This window comes from Micrasema longulum, unplaced genomic scaffold (genome assembly GCF_059751315.1).
Source record: "Micrasema longulum isolate JH-2025_06_02 unplaced genomic scaffold, ASM5975131v1 h1tg001969l, whole genome shotgun sequence".
Classification (NCBI taxonomy): Eukaryota; Metazoa; Arthropoda; class Insecta; order Trichoptera; family Brachycentridae; genus Micrasema; species Micrasema longulum.
In genome coordinates, this window is record NW_028279142.1 from 84,854 (window position 1) to 106,381 (window position 21,528).

The window sequence follows — 21,528 nt, forward strand, 5'->3', positions numbered from 1 at the left end:
TAGGGTGTGTTATTTTACATGCCTAAATCCTGTATAGATTAATGGCAAAAACCAACGCCACCATATGAAATTACATACATTCATACTTACAAAGATACACGAAGTCAATTTGGATCAATACACGAGTCAATGCTTGGGTGCCTGCATTTAGTGGTTCTCCCAAACTTGATAATATATTATAATACACTATTTGTTTATAACTTTGTATAAAACACTTAAATTGTTGGTTATGCGTCTATCGGCTTCGAGTTCTATCTTCAGAGACACCTATTCTCTAAATGCAGTACTTTGCTGTTTTGCATCCGTAGAGCACAGGTGTTGTGCAGATGTTACAAAGGTGGCATTTGGTTTTCAGTTTTCACAGAGTAAATATCCGATCACCATACAGCCTTCATACTGTTGAATGTGGCGCTTGCTACTCTCAGCAGTATTCTCAGTTCTTTTCGAAAGCTACCATTTGCTGTAACATATACTCCTATGTATTTGAAACTCTCAACCCTTTCGATGATTTATTTTGACAGAGTCCGGTGATTTTGAGCATCAAAACATTCGTGCCATTACACATTACATGGGTTTTAGCAATGTTGATTGATAAACCTATTTAGCTTTTCTACAGTGAACTGAAGACCCCAACTGAATCGTAAATTATAACCGCATCATCGGCATACTCTAGGTCGCAGAGTTTTTGGAAGGAGGAGATGGATATTAATTGATCTAGTAGAATTAACTTCCGCAGGATGAAATCCATTTGGATTATAAAAAGGAACGGTACAAGGACGCAACCTTGACGAATTCCGGTGGTGACCTCAAACCAATGTGTGACAACACCGTTTATTCTGATTTGGCATTCGCTACTTGAGTGAATGGCCTTAATAAGTTTCAATTTGGTTCAGTCCAAACTTACAGATAAAGCTTTTCTTTACCCAGCTGGGTAAAGAAAAGGCAGCGAAACTGGTATTCCTCATTAAATAATTTGACCAACTGAAACCAGACACACTGATTTAATTAGGTTTGGGAAGCCTTGGTCACAAATTCTAATGAAGATTCCTCGTCATTTGATGGTATTCCAATAGATACATCCAGCCATGATCGCTAAAATATCGTAACCTACAAAAACAATATTTTACAGAAGAACTCTGATATTTTCCGATTTCGAATTCAATCCTGATTCAAAGTGAAACAACCTGTATATATATTATACACGTACGTAATATAAACAGTTCTAAGTTTGTATGTAAGACCATATTACGCTGAATAATAGATGTTTGACGTTGCCTAGGTATTTGATGGCATTTCTAAGTAATGTTACGCGTATTACAGCTTACAAAAGCAGCTTAAAATGGAATCCATTGTCTTTTTTTTCTATCCGATTACTTCTGAAGACTTTCGCTATCATTCATCAAAATAAGCATTTTTCGCGAAATCGGTACAGTATTCTACATACGGGTAACATAATATTATTTTTAACATATTACAACAGAGATGAAGACCATTTCATTGAAGAGACCTACGGAGATTATGGCATGTCATTGACTGGTTTGAATAGCCGCTTTACTCACTATTCTGGTCAATATGATTAAACATCTATATTTCTTCAATTCTTCTAATTGTTCATTTTCGCGAAAGAGCTCAAACCTTTATTGATGCGAAAGAGATTCATCTGACCAAATAATTTCGTATTTTTCAATTTCAAGATTTCAGCTCTTTAACTTCACAAACAGTCAAAAGAATTTAAGAAATGTGGATGTTCAAACATAGGCAGAGTTGTCAATGTTACACAGTGTGTAAAGTGGCCACTTAATCCAGCATGTGACAGGTTACAAGCCTTGTAAATTTCTAGACATCCATGTTTTTTTCTTTAAAATGCACTGCATCTTTGTGTTTGATGTTTTATTTTATTATTTAATCGGGTTGTGGTCCCGTGGCTAGTGTTGCGGACTCACAGGCCAGAGGTCCGGGCTTCAAACTTCACTCTACCCCAACTTGATTTCCATTTTCTAATAGTGAGTTATTAACAACTCGTTGAAAATGGCCACCTAAATTGAAATACTTGGGTAAATTATAAGAACGCTAATATTTTTTTTTCAATAAAAAAAAATATATATAAAAAAATATACTTATTACAAACTGTTATTTGGTTCAATATGTTTCTTTTTTGGGTGATACCGTGTGTGTTGGATTTCTCCGACATTTCGGCTACCATTGCAAGAGCCATCTTCAGGGTAAACTGAATGTTATGTAAAAAAAAGTATGTGTTTAAGTACAAGTAAGTTGTACTGTGTCGCAGTCGGCAGTAGGCACATTTCTATTCGTTTTTGTAGTGTGCAGTGCCGGGAACCATGTTGAGTTTAATTTAAGCCCGTCGTCTTTGTTTATGTTATTTGGGTGTCTGAGTCTTTCAATTGGCTCTTTTCTTATTCGTGCACTGTAATTACTGGGTTTATGTAAAATTTTCGGTTCATAGACGAAAAAATGTCCGGTGTCCATAAAGTGTTCATATAAAGTGTAAAATCGTTACGCCCGCTTTTGCGTTCAGAGTACCACCCTAGGTCTCAAGAACTCTAAATGGTTAGGCTCTTATTTAAAAAAAAATATCAATGACAAGCCGGTTTCGCGGTTTAGTGGATTTCATAATTTCTCCTTTTATATTTTCTGTTCATGTATGAATCTTCTTAAATTTAGATAAGTATCTACTCGTAATAATGAGCAAATGTCATTTATTCACATTAAATTAAATCTTTAAGGTGATCAATAAAATCTGCCAATTAAGGTCAATGTAAATGCCTAAACCTGACGGGACGTGGGCAAATGCGGATCTTCGTCGGGTAAAGCTCGGCTACCGGCCCGATGTAATAGGCCCAAGTTAATTTACTTTTATCGTATTAATTGGCAGGTAAACGTACGAATCAGTACACCACGAGGCCGTCTAATATCTACTTGATTTTATTTAGCAGAGTTTCACCGGTAATTTACGCCAAATAAAACAAAAAAGAAAATAATTAATAAGTGCCCACCAACCCTAATTTTACCGGGCCTGGTGGATTGGCACGATGGCACGTAAAATGGGACAATGTCTCTTCAAAAAAATATATGTACTTCTTTCCCCATTATATTTTTTGGCGAGTTTGTCTTACTAAATAATATAAGGATATTTTTTTTAATAATCACAAAATGTACCCAGTTTAAAAAAAAACGCTGTTTTCCAGAAAACTCTCTAATATTTTCTTTCTCTATTTTATATTTTCTTATATGCGTATCATTCATATTTTATATAGGTATAGCTATTAAGATTTGAATATTTTTTTAATTAAAATTTTAAAGAGTCATTTCGTTACAATACTAATACATTATAAGAATAAAAACATAAAGTATTCAAACATATTTGTCCCGATAAACTTTTAAATAATAGTTTGTCATTGGGTGCTCATACATTAGTTTTTATTAGGATTCAAATAAAAGAGTACAGACATATATTGTACACATATACAATATTAAACATATATTTATTTTGTTTTTAATGCTTTGAAAAAATAAAAATAGTGAGAAAGAAAATAACTCAACAAAACGAAATAAAATGATTAAAAATGTTTTTGTTTAAGTTGAAAAATACAATTAAATTTAAGAAACCCATACTTGAATATATTTGAAACTTTAGAAAAAAATATGTATAAGTAGTGGGTGCTCATAAACTGGTGCTCATAAGAGGAATATGTAATTAAATAAGAATTTGTGTAATTAATACTGTGTGACATTATTGTCTATTGACTATTGTATAGCTCTTCTTTATACTTGTATACTTTATGAAAATTCCGAATGTGGCTATAGTTTATCTCATGTATGCCCACCTCTGGCCCCGGTCTCGAAACATATTTTCGTCTCGTTTTAGATACCATTTTTTAGTTTTAGTGCTGCAGAACAGCGTTTGTATGATTTTTTAAAAATACATATTACAATTTGATCTCTGGATGCAGAGGACATCGGATAGACTGTTCATATAATGACTTCGCCAAGGCCTTGACTCTGTCTGTCGACCATGATGTCTTATTTATAAGCTGTATGAGATCGGTTTCTCGGATGGTATGCTAAAATTAATGGCAAACTACCTCCAAAATAAAAAACAAATACGTCTCCTACGGTCTATTTGCGTCAGAGTGCTTCCATACTTTCTCGGGTGTCCCGCAAGGCTCTAATCTGGGTCCATTGTTGTTCTCAATTTTCATTAATAATATTAAAAATGTAATTTTGAACTCGCGTTTTCTGTTGTTTGCGGATGACTCAAAACTATTCTTAAAGGTGATAACTTCTGACGATTTTCGTCTTCTCCAAGCGGATATATCTAATATATCTGAATGGGGAAGGCGAAACAAACTTAGGTTTAATGTTTCCAAGTGTTCGGTCACGTCCTTCACTAGGGCCCAAAAAACTTCTTTTTTTTGCTACAATTTGAATGATCAGAATCTGATACAAACATCGAATGCTAAGGATCTGGGCGTTAGATTTGTGAGTACCCTAACATTTCATGAACACATAGAGACAATCAGTGGTAATGCATTGAAGATGTGAGGATTTGTTCTGCGTTTTGCCGGGGTTTTCGAGAATACCCGCGTACTGAGAACTCTTTACAACTCCTTGGTGCGAAGTAGACTCGAACGTGGCTCGATTATTTGGGGGCCACATGATTTGAAGTACTCTTTTATGATAGAGAAAATCCAAAAGAAGTTTCTGAGATATATCTACATGAGAGAGTGCGGATATTATCCTTGGCTCTACCCAACTGAGTTTCTTCAGGGTATGCTTGGCTACAACAGTTTAAAGACTAGAAGGAATGTGTATTTGACTACACATTTTTATCGATTGTTGCGCGGTATACCATACGATCATAATCGATAATCCTGAGATTATGATGAGCATTGGGTTGTTTGTTCCCGATAATTATCTAAGACAGCGTCAGCATAGATTGTTTCATATTCCGATGTACACGACTAACCTGCCGATGATTATGCCTGTTGGAAGGGCTACCCCTATGCTGAACAACATCGTTTTGGATGTTGATCTGTTCCATGTATCTGAAGGGGTTTTCCGGAGCAGAATTCTCCTACTATTTTGACAAGAGTCTCTTTATACATATATTTTTTGTTTTTTTATAATATATACGTATTATTTTTTAGTTTGTAATGTATGTATTATTTAATATAAATTACTTGAATCGAATTATTACCCACTAAACCTAAAAACTTTTCGGTGGGACACATTTTTTTATGACAATTTTATTTTACATTATTTTATTTTATTTTTATTATACAAATGGATTTATTAACGGGCGCTATAAATTTTTTAGAAGATATTTCTTCAGTTGTTTTTTTTTCATTTGAAGATCTTTCATATTAATGTTGGTTTGTGAGAGATCATTGAATAACCTTGGAATAACGCAATTTAGTGTTCGTTCTTCGAAGTAATTTGTAATTCTGTTGTGAGTTGTGATTGTGGGAAACTCTTTTTAATATTCTGGATTAACAAAGTAATCTACAGTCAATTTGTAGTCACAAAGTTGTTTTACCGGCAGGACATTACAGAATTTAAAATATACACCTTCGCTCATATGTTTTGCCTCGCGGATTATGTTATCTGATACAATTCCCTCATCTCATTTAATCCCGTAAAATTATAGAAAAAAAGGGTTGTCACTTGAACCATATAACGTATCAAAAGCTCCATAACATCCCCGACTGCATATCCCCTTTTTGAAAACTCCGTCTAGGTAGAGATATCCATTTATCATTTATATTTATTCTTGGCCAGTTGCATTTTCCGAAAAAAATGACAAAATGTGTTTCAGTTTTGACAAAACCGCGTCAATTATTTAACTTCACATTTTTTTATGCAACTGGCCTTCAATCACACTGTAAGTTTTGCACTATAATAATTAATTATTATTAGAAAATCACTGAACTATTTTTGCACAAAAAGCAATTACAACACCTTAGCGTTAATTTTACCTTCACATTAAATTACTGATTCAACTGCACTAAAAATGCTGCACGAAAAAAACTAATTTGGTTGATTAATAAATTATTCACACCTTGACAAAATATTACATAGTCATGTAATTTTTCTAGTCTCTCGAGTACTCCTGAAATCAGTGTGTAAATAGGGATCAGTTTATGTGAAGGATTAGCCGAGAAAGTCCGGACTCGGCATATGAAGTAATATTTCATATAAACCTAAAATGTCTGGACCTTTGCCACCGCAAGATGCATCCAATCCGGTAAGACCACATTTTCCTAGCTTCCTTACAATTAATTATTTTTTAATCGTATATATTTTATATTTTGTGTCTAGGTGAATTAAAAATACTGTTTTGTGCGATGATGCATAGTTAAATAGACACGTTATAAGCGCGCGATTGATGGCATTTCAATTCGTAGGTAGTTGCCTTTCTTGCATATCTTTGCATGAGTATGATATAGGTTGTTGTGGGGGTTATTCCTACCCCAGTTGATCGATGATAGAAGAAACGACGTTGGTGTATTTATTACATGGGAATAAAGTATATTGTAATCAAATAAAATAATAAATTGTCAATGGGGAACAACGCAATATTTGCTAAAACTGAGGTGTATTTAGCAAGGAAATAACGTGTCTGTTTATTTAAACGCGTTATAATCACGTTTTTGTCGGCATTGATTTATTTAGATAATTAAAAATTATTCGATGAAATAATTTCTCGATTTTAGATTTTCTTATTTTACGACAAAACCATCTTGTGTAAAAGCAAAAAATACAACAATACACAAAACAATACAATAAAAACACAGGAATTATGTACATCATCATCCCCCGATCCGCACCAGATGGTGCACTGGGAACTCCATTGAAAAATCAAAAAAAATATTTTCAGCGTTGCCTAGTTTGTGGGTGAAATAATTCAATCATATGAATCTCACCCGCGACAATAAAGGTTTCGGCTCTTTAACTTCACAAACGTCAACAGATGGAAAAATCGAAGGAAAATGGATGTTCAAATATAGGCAGAATGGTGAATGTTATTGTATAAAGTAGCCACTTAAACCAGCCAATGATATGCCATAAGCTCTGTGGATGGCTAGACTTCTACATTCCCTTCTCTAAAATGTTCTTCATTTCTCAATACAATTAATATTTTAATATTAACAGTTCCCTAGGGGGTGAAATCCACTCCTTGTCTACGAAAATTTGGGCAAACTTTTGAGTTAATAACTGTTTATTTAATATGGTTACATAAATAATGATAGATGCTTATTTTTATCTATTACAATCTACTTTTACATTTATATACTTATCTTAAAGTTGTAAAATTTCAAAAAAATAGACCAGCTCTTGTATTTGGAGTGGCTTACACTATTTCAGGTTTTAGTACATATGAAGTTTTATAATTTAATTTATTTTTAAATGAAATAATAAAACAAACGTTTTTTAATATTTCAATATCGACAGATATATTCAGAACTGACGTCCAGTTTAGCTTTAATCTGACATATTTCATATTTCCTTAGCTAGAAAAACAGATATTTGTTCTCTGAAATGTTCTCGCAATTCGGAAAATAATATTTCCAATATTTGTATCTTTTCCATTCATTTGATTGAAACGAACTTAAGTTGATGGAAAAGTTTTTTGATTATGCGGTAAACCTTTTTCTGAAATGAGTCACGAACACCATTTCCAATTCTCCATTACACCTTTGAAAACGTGTTGCAAAAAATATTTTTTAATCTAACCTTTCTCCAGTAATTAAAATTGTAATTCACTTCCAATCTAAAAATAATAATCAGCGGGTATTTCGAAAGTAACGTTGGAGTCGTAATTAAAATCAAAAGATATTAAAAGAGGTTCACAGAGTTAGTAGAAGAAATAAAAAATGGATACCTCTAAAATATTGTTAATCTATGTTTAAAATAATTTTACTGATTAATTTTGAGAAACATTTTATGTAAATTAAATTATATTAAGACATAATAAACTTAATTATTAAAGTACGAATAAATCAATGAACAATGTTGAATCTCAGTGTTTTTAATTTTCTAATAAAAACCGGATTAATGTTTTTTTTGTAAATAATGGTTGGTTGGGAGAAATCGCCATTTGGCAATGTACAATTAACATTATGTATAAAAAGTTAAATAAATAAATAAAAATAATTTTTAACAAAAAATACATAAAATCGACGCAAATAAGTCAAAGTTAAAAAGCGCGACGTTTGCGAATCGACACGCCATCTACTGTAAAATGTGGATATGGATAATTGAAAAAATATAAATTTGGAAACGAGCGTTCATCTCGTCACTAATCTTTATTTCCACGACTTTCTTTTTTTTCGGAGATCAATTTCAACAACTATCGTAACATTTCACTCTCCTTTGAGAAGTTTTTTTTTGTTGTGTTTTTTTGTATTCATTCTCGCCCTTTCCCCGATGACAGGATGGTGACTGCGCTCGATCATGACTTTTGTGGTCTGCCTCCAGATAGTCCTGTTCTGGGCAGAGCGAAGAGCTTCAGTCCCTGAAGATGTCCAAATGCTTGCAGACTGGCTGGATTTCCTCCCTAGGGAGTTGTTCATCTTATCCTAGCGTAGATTTAATTAAGTCGCTCCATCGGGTAGGTGAGCGACCTCTGGATTCTCTCGCCTCCACTCCTCCCATCACAACGAGCTTTTTGAAGCTGTCTGGTTCTCTCCTGGCGATGTGTCAAAAATATTGTCGGGTTCGCCTGTAACATATATTTGACAGTCGATCCCCAATATTCAATTCATTCTGCGTGGACACATTTGTACGCATCGCCGTCCATGAAACTTTTAATATACCTAATTTCTACTTACATATAGATATATTTAAACTATTGCGTAATTTTTCTGACATTTCAAAGCTCTGTCAAAAAAAATATTCAATAAAGAATATCTTCTTGTTTCTAAAATATATAAATAATAATATTTAAATTCTGTGGAATCGCGAAAAAGTTTTGGCCATTACGATGGAACATTAAACTGCTTTCGACGTTAAGCCTACTTTAATTTATCTGATTTTCGGAAGCATTTTCTTTACTTACAATGCTTAATTTACACGAAAATAAATCATCAACTTGGTAAAAGTAAAGGTTGGGTAAATGTGAGGCGTTTTATTAGGTAATATTCCAAACGAATTTCTAGCAGTGTTTGGTGCAATTTGCAGTTAGTTGGAAAACTCTCTCGTTTACCTGTATAGTAGTGTATGGCCGGGTGATGAATATAAATATGTATTACGTTTATCCTCGTGGAGTGCTAACTACTCTACTCTACATAGTTGTGCTAATTAACGACAGGAGTTAGCAACTTTGATTCAGCCAATTTAATAGCTTTGTTACTACACTCAGTTCATGTTAATCGGTTATGGGGTATGAAGGGTATGAAGGGTATGTAGGTATGTAGAATTGTGCACAACCTACTTTTCAAATGATTTATTTGTAAAGGAGTATTAATAACTAAAAAAAACATTGTATTCTAAGTAAAATTAGGATAAAATATATTTTAAAAGAATATGAAGTAATTATTATTAAAATCAAAGTTGAATAAGTTAGTTATTGACATAATACCGAATATATTATTTGTTTCAAAGGCGAGTCCGCAGTTCCGCCCCCCGGTACCCGGGCCGCGCACCCCGCCGCCCGCTTCTCAAGGCGGCCCGCGCCCTTTCTTGCCGGGAGGGCCCCTCAGCGCGCCCCCGCGCTCTCCGCTACCCCGGCCTCCCGGGCCGCCGTCCCTGCCGCCGCAGGCAGTGCGCCCCCCGCAGTACCCGCCCGGGACTCCGCCCCCCGGCCCGCAGAGGTTCCCCGGCCCGCCGCCCAATCCGCTAGAGAAGCAGAACTCCTTCCAGCACCCGCGCCCCCCAGCGCCGCCCCTGGGCCAGGTGTCCCGCCAGGGATCGCTCGCCGCTTTCGCCCCGCAAGACCAGGCCCCGCGCCCCCGGGCCCCCATGGACCCGGACCCCGCGCCCCCGGCCGTGAAGAACAGGAGCTTCAGCATCGCCGGCCCCACGGGGGCGTTCCCCCCGGGACCCCTGCACGACGAGGAGAGGAGGCGCTCCATCAGCGGACTGGGAGGGGTCCCCGAGGGCCCCCTCGCCCGAGGTCCCAGCCTCGCCTTCATCAAGGAAGGGGTGCAGTCGGTCGACAAAAAGGAATCTCCTCTCAACATCGGGCTGACCAAGCTTTCCAAACAGGATTCTCGCGAGAGCGTAAAGTCAGATTCGTCCGACACAAAACTGGACAGGCCGGAGTCGCGTCTATCTGGATCCAAAATGACAGAATCCATAATGGGATCGCTGGATGCTGACGAGAGGAAGAATGGCTCCCCCAAACCAGCTCCGTCCCCTATTGGAAATGATTTAGTCGCGCAAAACAACCGAGCTAACATTCAACCCCCTTCCCAAAATGGAACACCGATAAAATCTTTCATCCAAGAAAACGGCTTTAAACCCGCCAGTCCGGGTCTCTTGGACCGCTCTCCTTCTCTTACCAGAACCGATTCTTCGCCCGACCAAAAGTTCACTCCTACCAAAATGGATTCGCCTAATCGCCCTTCCTCCGTTTCGTCCAACCAGTCGAAGACTCCCGACCCGGAGGCCAAACCGAACTCCGCTCTGGAAAACTCAGTCAGGTCGCCTTCGGTACAATCCAACAGGTCCGACGGCCGAGTAGATACTCCGGAACCGAAAGGAGCTCCGGTTACAATCCCCGACAAGCGAGCGGAGACTCCCGACTCGCAGGGCGGGAGACCAGCCTCGAGAGTTGGAGTAAAGCCAACTGACTTCGCAACTCCCATTAAAGCGGGCACCGAGGAAAAGAAACCCGTCACTCGAAAAGTAATGTCTGCAAAGGACAAGAAAGGTATTGCTAATTTTATTATAGAATGAGAAAATACTGTTTTTTTTTTAATGTGACGATATTTTACTGGGGTCAACATAAACATAAATGTGCATTTCTAACATATTTGACATTTTTTTTATATTACTTTGTATTTTTTGCAGAGGGAGACAACGACAGTGGCGTTGATGAATCTACACAAGGAAATGTAAGTTAACAATAAACATGTTACTAAAATTGAGAAAATTATTTAAATAGGCATTTCCACTCTAAAAGGTCTACAGAAGGTTGGGCGAAGATATAAAAATTAAGAAAAAAATATTCATTTCAATATTTCTTTAAGGGATTCTTGTTTATTTTAATAACGATAAACACATTTTGATTTCGATTAGATTATGCTGAAAAAAATTTTTTTTCATTAAAATAAATGTAACTCACGTTACATTATTATAATAAGTCATATTTTAAACAAAATGCGTATGGACGCTACTGAATAGCAACACTATTTACTTGATATCATTTTAAAATTATATTCACGGCAAAGATTCACTCATCTGAGCCTTTACTTAATTTGGGAATATCATCTTCGGAATCTTCAGACGAGGAATCGTAAACTTAACACTGTAATTATTTATTTTCTTCTTCTTCTTTTTTAATTTTTTTTTTTGCACAACAGGCCAGGAGCCCGACATCTTAACCACTAAACGTATTTTATCAACATTTGGTGTACATGAAGTTTAAATGACAAAAAGCTTTTTTTTTTCAATTCATGTCGCGTTTTCATGGAAACACTCATCTGCTGTATTTCAGGAGCACGTGAATGGCTCCGCAGGCTCTCCTGGTAAGAAGAGCCCCAGCAAAATCCCAGGTCTTAAGGGGCCAGCCTCGGGGGGCGCTGGAGGACGCACAGTGGCCCGCAGCCCTAATAAGAGTGCCCATACTCCCAACACCCCTGACAGCACAACCAGCAACACCTCTATTGAGAAGAAAAGTATGTTATGTATATTTTACTTGTCAAATCGTTATGTAATCTTGTTGCACCTCTTACACATTATTTTTAATTTCCAATGTAAAGGCATTTAATACATAGAGTCATTTGTGAACCAAATAAATTAATGGTTAAATAAATGTTAGATTCTAGTCGCCATGGTTTGCTTTCGACCTATTTAAGCTCACGCGAAATCAATTGAGGGTTATCAGTAAAGCCCTCACAGGGCACTGCAGATTAAATAAACACCTTTCTAGAGTTAACTTTTCTGAAACTTGTACGTTCTGCGGTGCAGATGAGGAAACACGGATACACCTTATATGTATATGAATGCGGTGCTTTATATCATAAAAGAAGGCGCATCATCAGGGAACTATTGGTTAAACCTGAGGATATTAGAGAGCTTACCCCTACCTAATAGCCCGATACTTTATGAATGTGGGCTTAGAGGGGAAGATTTAGCAAAATGAGAACACTCGTCCTCCACTCAGTAGCCAGGATCTTTAAAGATTTGGGCTTGGAGGGCGAGAACTAATTTGCGGGAACTCGTTTTAACAGATCTACATAGGTCGCAGTCAGGAGCTTATATAGGACCCACCCCTGAGAATATATTTTAGTCGTTCAGATTTTTAATACGAAATTGTAATTAAAAAAATAAGCCAATCATCTAGTAGTAACAAAAAACCCGTCCGAAAAACTTAATGTTGATGCATCCACATTTTTCATTTCAACAATGTTTTGTAACAGACTATGTGTCACAAAACAAAACTTGTTACTTTCGACCACTATTTTTACAATATACATAAGAGGTAAAACAGAGTAATATATATATAAGAATAATTACATAGTAATGAAATACATATTAACAGGCAAATAAGAAACAAAAAATCCCACAAAGGCATGGCCTGTTCGTGGGTATGCAAGAAATGTTCATGAATTTTTGCTCATTTATAGGATTATTATTAATTAGACAAGTACTATATTTTTGTGTAGTATAAGAGAAAAAAAAATATTATCTAAAAGATTTTAAGGTATTTTTTATTTTATAGTTATTAAAAAAGGGAATAAAATAAAAATAAAAAATAAATTCATTTTAAAAAAAAACATAAAAATATTCCGTATTATTTTATTAAAGGGCAATAAAATATATAATACAAAAAAAATGGATCCAGGATAGTGCGTGTTTTTTAACAGAAGGAAAATTTTGAAAGTTTGGGATTAATTAAAAAAATTTGGGCCTATAAAATATGCATGTCTCTGTGCCAGCCTCGTTTTACAATGTGGTATTTCTAACACACGATTCCTTCTTTGACTTGATCTATTTGAATTACTTGTAAATACATTTTGGTTCTTAAATATATATTTTACCCATTAAAAACAATATATTTGTATTATTGATCTAAATAATTCAATAAATAATCTTATGCATTCGCCGGGTCGTGAATTTCTTTTTAGTGGAAAAGTGAGTTTAGACACATTTACGAAACAGGTGTTATGCTGCAAATCTTTTAAATAAATGATGTCATGAATCAAAGCATGTTACTTTTAATCACTGAATTTTGCTATTTTGTTATTTTAAGAAAGCGAACAGATAATCATATAAATTTCTCTTTTCTCTCTTCCTGTTTTGTGCAACTAAAAAAACCGTTTGTCTGGTTAAAGAATTGCCCATGAATCACGTTCAAGTTGGTGCGGCGCCGTCCCCCAACATCAAGTCCGTGAAGTCCAAGATCGGCTCCCTCGACAACACCACCCACCGGCCGGGAGGAGGGAAGATCAAGATAGAGAACCGCAAGCTCGACTTCAACAACGTCACTCCCAGGATAGCCGCCAAGAACGAGACGTATCAGCCCGGGGGAGGAGACAAGAAGGTTAGATCAATCACTAAAGTCTGTTCATTATTACAAGAATGTCCGAATCAACAAACCAGCCGCGTGATAAAAAATATATGCAAAATGTATATTAAAATAAGAACCCAATCTTGGCGACCTCCGTGGTGTAGTGGTCAAGACGCTTAACTCACAGACGGAAGGTTCCGGGTTCGATTCCCGGTGAGAACATAAAAAATTAAAATGTGATTTTTCTCAAGCCTGGGTATTCTGTGATGTAATTCACCACTGTAATTGGGCCTCCTGGCCTGTTGTGGTGCAAAGATAAAAAGAAAAAAAAAGAAGAACAATAATTGATAATATTAGTACTAACATTTTTCTTTTTTTATAAAACTCCATGGTTAATGATTTTTCTAAAAATATGTATTTAAACTTTAAAATGCATTTCTTTGATATGTTTGTTTTTCTATATTTTTAATATCTAGCTTCTATAGCTTATTATTATTAAAAAAACAACTATACTTCTAAACACAGTTCTATATTTTATTTCTTTAGATTTTATTTTTTTTAAATTTATGTTGTTAATGCACTTATCTTTTTATTTTTATTTTTATACCAACTTCCTAATACTGTTCCTATATTTTATTTCTTTATATTGTTTTTTTATTTATCTATGTTGTTTGTATACTCATCTTCTTTTTTTTATATCAACTTTACTTGTAAACACTGTTCAATCTTTTATCGCTTTATATTGTATTTTTTAAATTTTATATTATTTATATACTCATGTTTTATATAACTTCCATGTATGTAAAAGCCTTATGGGCGTAAAAAATAATTAAATTAAATTTTAAAAAATATATATATATATCATTAAAAACGCCTCAGTTAGTTATATGGATATATATTTTTTTTATTAAAAAAAGAAAAACCTAGTATTTCTTAGAACGCTACATCCTCATAATTTACCCAAACATTTTTTTTATTTTTTTTGTTGTCCATTTTTAACAAGTTGTAAATAACTCACTATTAGAAAATTGAAATAAAGTTGGGGTAGAGTGGGGTTTGAACCTCGGACCTCTGATCCGTGAGTCCGCAACACTAGCCACGGGACCACAGCCCGATTCAAATAATATAGTAAAACTTAACAAAAGAGATTTTAGTGATAATTTTATAAAATCATTATTTAAATTTAGGTAGTTACTCTCAGGTAAAAAATCTGCAAAATGAAATCGACTGGAGATTAATCGGTCTCATGGTGTACTGATTATTGCGTTTGCCAGGCATTAAATAAATAAATAATTGTAAAACAATAAATATCGATCCACCGTATTGTATTTTATCATACCGTGTAGATTTTTGCCGGGGTGTGAAATGGGCCAATCATGCGATATCACGCAGTGGGCTCGTGGTTTGCCCGTGCACAGCGGTCCAGTCTCCGTGAATGTGCGGTAAATCTATTGTGTTTTTTTGAAATAATGTCCAGAGTTCTGCTAGAAAGACTTTGCGACTTACCGGTAGGATACAGCGAGATGCATCTCTTGTATGACTCCTTTTCTCTTGACGAGTTTTTGAATCATGTTTCTGCTCAGTTTAGCTAAAACAGGCAGCAAATATTACTTCAACAACAACAAACCATCACGCCGTTTCCTCGTAAGGCAAAGAGGATAGAACGTCACATTACTCTATTTATTTGCATACAGATCTAGCTTCCTCTACATTCATACATCTTCTCATGCTCGCGTGCCGATTATTCAGACTCTGAACATGTCCATCTTCAAGTATTTGTTGGATTTGGTCATGCCATGTCTTTCTCGATCTTCCTCTATTTCTGCATCCATCAACATTCGCACTGTACATATTTTTAGCCGTTCTTTCGCTGTCCATTCGCTCTTCATGTCCAAACCAACGCAGAGCTCCTTCTTGATTTTGACGATAATGTCTTACATAATGTACTGATATCTCAGCCTTACATAATGTACGGATCTCGACATTTGTGCATCTATCAAACATTAACCTGAGAAATCGCATTTCGTCAGCATTCAGCCTACTTTCATCCCTGTTTTTTCAAGTCCATACTTCGCTCCCATACATCAAGATTGGGACCAGGACTCTATTTTGAACCGCTTATTTTGTAAAAACTTGTGCTTAGAAAGGAACATTACACATTACACAATGAGTTAGTTATTAGTAAAGTCATTATTTTGAAAGAAATTACATATTACGTTCAGATCATATTAATACACATAGACATACCCTGAGCATCAAAAACTATGATACTTAACTCATGCTCAAACGCTCTGTCACGCCCAATGCGTATTTAGTCGTTCTTTGACCTCCAGCCAGGCGTGACGTTTTAGAATCGAAACCAAAACGCCTGCTTGTGTCATGAAAGGATAAACCTTTCTAATAAACATTTTAAAAAGGATTGTGTAACTTTTCATTGGTAAATATTTGTTCATGAGGAAATATAAATATTATTTTTTGTAAACGTCAAACTACGCCTTATGGCGCAATGGCGAAGCTCATCTTAATTACAGGGGTGCACTGATAGAAATACGTTTTTAAAATATAATAAACTTTTTTATGTACCAAAAATGAGGATCCTCCAATTTTTGGTAGCATATGCATGATCGTTGAATGCAGCCCTGGTATTTGTTCGTCTTCGTGTCACTACTTGTAAAAATATTTTAATCTATAGGGCGTGTCTATGTAATATTATATCAATGGTTCATACTTATTTTTTGCATGTTAAGCGAAATAATGTTTATTGAGTTTAGTTGGCTTATGTTTCTTGTATTTTATTGTTTTAGTGGAAGCTTATGAAAATGTTTAATTGTATTAGATTATTGTATAAAAATGTAGAGATGTGAATGTTCTTCTGCCTATGTTTACATAGGCAGAATGATTCATTAAACTAGTCTCTAAGCACAGTAAATAACAAGACTTGCATATTCCCTTGTCTAATATCTGCTTAGCGAGCAATATGTCGTTAGTTCTGAATGTATAAATAGCTAGGTGATATTTTTTACTAATATGTGATTAATTAACAAAATGAGAACAAAAATAATAAACATTTAGTCAAAATAAATTTATAATCCAATAAATACCAAATGTTACATGGAAAAAAAAAATATTAAAAAAGTACAGTCCTAATAACAATAATAATAAGATAATGCTCTGTGGGCTATTCTATAATTGAAGTTTGTGTAATACGTGTTATTTTTTTAATCTCTTATTGTAAAGGCACATTAAAACTAAAACCTCTTTAGTTCAAAGCTAATAATTGCAAATTATTATGTTTTAAAGAGTTTTAAGATCGACAGATTCAATACATGCCAGTTGTAAGCTATGTCACTTGAAATATTTTTTACAATTTTCTGCAGATCACACAGAAAAAGCTACAGTGGAACGCTAAGTCCAAGATCGGATCACTGGAGAATGCGACTCACAAGCCCGGTGGAGGAGACAAGAAGATTGAAACTGTCAAACTAGACTTCAAGGATAAGGCCAAGCCAAAGGTCGCTTCCACAGTCAATATCACTCACAAACCCGGAGGAGGCGATGTTAAGGTACTAATCTGATCTCATTACCATTCCCGTTCTGGCTAACTCCACTCTACCAGAGAAAGGTGAGGTGCAAAGAGGTGATAGAATATATTTACAAGTTAGCAAAAGCAGATAGTCTGTACGATGTAAATTTTGCCAAATGTTACAAATATTATATAACACTGCCTTTGGGTTATAGATTATAGGCCTTATACTACACACACAACTCGATAGCTCATATTATTTAGGTAACATCGCTTTCACATATTTAATAAAAACTTTCACACATAATTCAACATTTAAGTAATACATTACAAAAAACTTTCGAAATTTATAGGGATTCTGGTACAAATCACTGCTTTTATCTATTTAAAGTTTTAAATATGTACATAATATAATATATGAGTATTGAACTACCTCAGGTTTATGACTCAATTAGCTTATTACACATTTAGATTAGGAATACATTATTTTTATAATCTCTTTTTAATTTGTTTTTTGTTTATATTTAATTTGATAAGCTGTTTTTCTTTTATTTTATTTTCTTTATTTTTTGTATTTCCAAATCAGTATTCAAACCCACGGGAGGGAAAGCGAGAAGTGAGTAAAATGGTTGACTTTTCAGGTTTCACCGAGTGTTCTAAATAGTTGTTTTTGATGTCTTTGAGTGAGAGAGTTTTCATAATGTTGCGAAGCACCACTTTGTGTAAAATTCAAAATATTTTTAATAACTAAGCTTTGTGTCGCAGTAGTAACTATATATAGCTTCTTTAATTAGAAACACCAGTATTTGTTTAGAAACATTCACTAAATATGTCACAATGTAGTCCAAACTGTTTTTGCTATACAATTTGAAAGATGCGAAAATATGCTGTTGCTTCTTTCTAGTTTATACAGTGGCCCCTCAAGAGATGGAGAGCTTCGTCTAAACATTTTCCTTTGCATATCTGGAAGGTTAGTGCCGGAGAAGCTTTATTATATTCCCGGCATGAAAATTATACATTTCATCAATTCCGCAGCGCTCCACAAGTATCTAGATACTATTGTCCTTTATATTTAAATCTAATGAGAATGCTAAGTTACATATTGATACGAATCATTAGTGTGGAGCTCTGGTTAAATGATACAATATATTATAAAGCATGAAACGGCACTAGCGCACCATGATCCATGCTACTAGATTATATAAATGTTAGTATAGATGACTACACACATTTTTAATACACCGATTGTGAATTCATAATCTCCATACATAAAATCAGAGTACAACAACTTGTATGGTTTCCACGAGGACAAATAAAAGGCCATTTCACAAAACATGATCATAATAGACACCGTCTTCGATGTTGTAAAGTTTTTGAAAATATCATTTGCCAATATTGTTGGAACATTCAACAGATTGAAAATCAAAAGTTGGAAATAAAAGCGCATAGCAAAGTGGGCTCCCTGGATAATGTGAAACACAAGCCCGGAGGAGGAGATGTGAAGATATTCGATGACAAGGAGTACCTCAAGCAAATCTCTGCCATCGCTCCCGACAGCGGTCACACACCCATCAGTGAGGTACGTTTGCATTGACAAAAACCACAACGTGAGTGTAGAAGGTTCATGGATTATATTTATATAAAATCGAAAACACTTATCTTATTATGAGTTGTGTTTATGAAGTACTAGGAAGTGCATAGATTTTATTAAAAATTTACCTTATTCATTTTCTGTATTCAAGAAATCCCATGGGTTTTTTATTACCAAACAAATCTCATTTAAATAATTTGTACAAATATGATTAATTTTATTATTTGTTGAAGTACACTGGTTTTTTACTATAACTTATACATTTCATGATAAAATACAGTGTAAACATGCCTATTAAAAATAAAAAATGTAATTATATTTACTAATTAATATGAAAAAACTCCATTCCCATCAAAACCTCAAATCATTTTCATGGTAGAAATAATTTTCATTGGCTAGCAATATTCTTTACATAATCATGATTTGAAAAGGGAGCTTTGAAATAACAGAAGCTTTATTAGAACTTGTTAATATACATATTAACCAAATTTTCATATCCATAAAGCAGACAAAAAATCTCGCCATCGACAAGATGCACTTTTCGCATCAAAATAAAAAAGCTTTAAACTTTTCGTTTTAAAATTACTCTCGAGAACTATAAAACCCCGCAGATTGGGAGTTGATTGAAGCATAAACCACAAGTATTAAACATGAACATTTTTGATATTACAAATCTAAGATCTATTATTGAATTTTTACAGCGAGAATACCTTTACACTTATTACTAACGATCATCCAAGATTATTGGCTATCCCAAAACATTGTAATATGTTGAAACATTCAGGTAAACCATATATAGATTAGTGTTTAATCTCGGGATCCTTAACAAGGAATGGTTTTGCTGTAGCTTTAGTTGGAGAGGATTAATTAACAGTTTGTTGTCAGCATGCGGCAGAATGTGATATTTGTAATTCCTTTTCCCAGAGTCCCGTGCCACCTTCACAGCATCCTGATGAGAACCTCAATCGGGAGAGTTAAGCGGGAAAATGAGGAGAACAACAACCTAACCTAACATTACCACTAACAGTCATTCATTTTACGGAAATATTAAGCACGGAACCAATTACTAATCAAACCAATTTGTTGATAGTGGATTAAGATCCTTGGATTTGCAGATTTGTGACGCATGAACTACAACACCACTGTACTTTAACTATAATGTATATGTAATGTCCTTGATTTTATTTATGCATGAGTTTTTCATTAACAGGTTGGAGGTTTTATAACGCGCAGATTTTTTTATGATTGTAAACAGATTAATGTGTGCCATTTTGTCCTTTTAAGATTTCTTATGTCAACAATAACAATAAACAGTAAGAGTATTTTGGGTGGCTGTAGATTAAAGTAAAAGTCACTAATATTATATTGGTCCTTATTTTAGTCACGTCTCACCTATGGTTTCTTTAAATATTTCTTAAATCACTGTAATAATGTAAGCAAAAAAGTAAACACTTAAAAAAGAATAATATTTTGAATAAATTAAATTAATTTTTCAAGGAAAATATAGAAATCATATAAATGTGTTGTATTACATTTAATATATAAACTGTTATTATCGATTCAAGCATGCTGTCAAGTAAAATGAATAAAAATCCTGAGGATTTTACCAAGTGACTGAGGACATCAAGGATCAGAGAAATTCTGAAAGTGATAAGTAAAGAATAATAGACTTTAATAATTGTAAAATTTTATAATTTTTTCAATTAGTTTTAATCTTTAACATAGGGCAGCAAAACCTGCAAGCTTGTAGCATTGCATTTATCTAATACCTATATTGTAAGGTAATATTGAAGGCAGATATGGCGAACCGGGCACTTCCATAGTACGACTACGTACGGAGCAATGTAGCCTTAGTTTCACGCTCATTACCTACTTCAATGTTGCCATCAAATCAAATTTGTATTTTTAATCAAAAATCAAATAAACCTTTGATAATGTGAAATGAGTGAATATCGTGTAGCACTATTCGTGTACATGTGAAATTGCTGTAATTTTGACATTAATCGAAATAAACTCGTTTAAATATCGCACTTTTGTATTTGTCCAATCACCTCTGTAATACATTGTCCAAAGGCACTGTAGAAGGCACAAGTACACAGTTGAAGCGTTGCCTAGTAATATACTTAATATACTCAGTTCTTGTACAAGTACACCAAACACTCGACATACCAAGTTCTGCAGAATTTCAAGGTAAATATTATACAAGTCAATCAAATCAATATCACTCTTTGTCGAACTATCTGGAATTATCAAAACACAATTTCGGTGTTCGTTTTTTAATTATTTTATTTTTTTAATTAGGAATGCTATGACTACCTTTCTCTGCAAGACATTGGGTATCGTAGGGACAGCTCCGGCCCTCGCTCCATTATGTCTGCTGGACTGATGAGCTCGAGGAAACCGTCAGAGCGTCCTCAGCGACCTCGCACTGCCCGGGACTCCAGCGTCAGATCACGCTACCTCTCTCCGAGGAAATGTCAGACATCCAGAATCGACTGCACACTCGAAAGGCCACCATTTCGAATATACTGAATACACAGTCTCTACTATGTGAAATACATAACGGATCAGATGTTAACCTATTTACAAACAATCTGTTCATAGGAGTATTACTCTCTTATATAAAATACTCATCAAATGCGTATTTGCTGCTACTAGAGGGGGCATTTTAAACTCAGGCATAATATACTATCAATATTTTTCCAGTAGGTAATATTA

The 21,528-nt window shown here is 34.7% G+C and overlaps 1 protein-coding gene across 7 annotated transcripts in view; it reads left to right on the forward strand.

Moving 5' to 3' along the window:
* LOC148273375 (uncharacterized) overlaps window positions 1-20,837 on the forward strand; it is a 62,274-nt gene extending 41,437 nt beyond the window's left edge. Inside the window, exons 1-9 of one of the 7 annotated variants that reach the window (XR_015824595.1) lie at window positions 6,161-6,265; window positions 9,625-10,894; window positions 11,035-11,078; window positions 11,681-11,861; window positions 13,521-13,729; window positions 17,074-17,259; window positions 18,634-18,798; window positions 19,512-19,594; window positions 20,376-20,837. Coding sequence is in view for 5 of the 7 variants with exons in the window: in XM_088238787.1 (XP_088094913.1) it covers window positions 6,227-6,265; window positions 9,625-10,894; window positions 11,035-11,078; window positions 11,681-11,861; window positions 13,521-13,729; window positions 17,074-17,259; window positions 18,634-18,798; window positions 19,735-19,788 (2,148 nt within the window). In the remaining 2 variants the exon portion in view is untranslated. Of the gene's footprint in view, window positions 1-6,116; window positions 6,266-9,624; window positions 10,895-11,034; window positions 11,079-11,680; window positions 11,862-13,520; window positions 13,730-17,073; window positions 17,260-18,633; window positions 18,799-19,511 lie in introns of those variants that run through there. The other 6 variants (XR_015824596.1, XM_088238788.1, XM_088238789.1 and 3 more) reach the window with 6 other exon arrangements.
* Window positions 20,838-21,528: the final 691 nt, after the last annotated feature.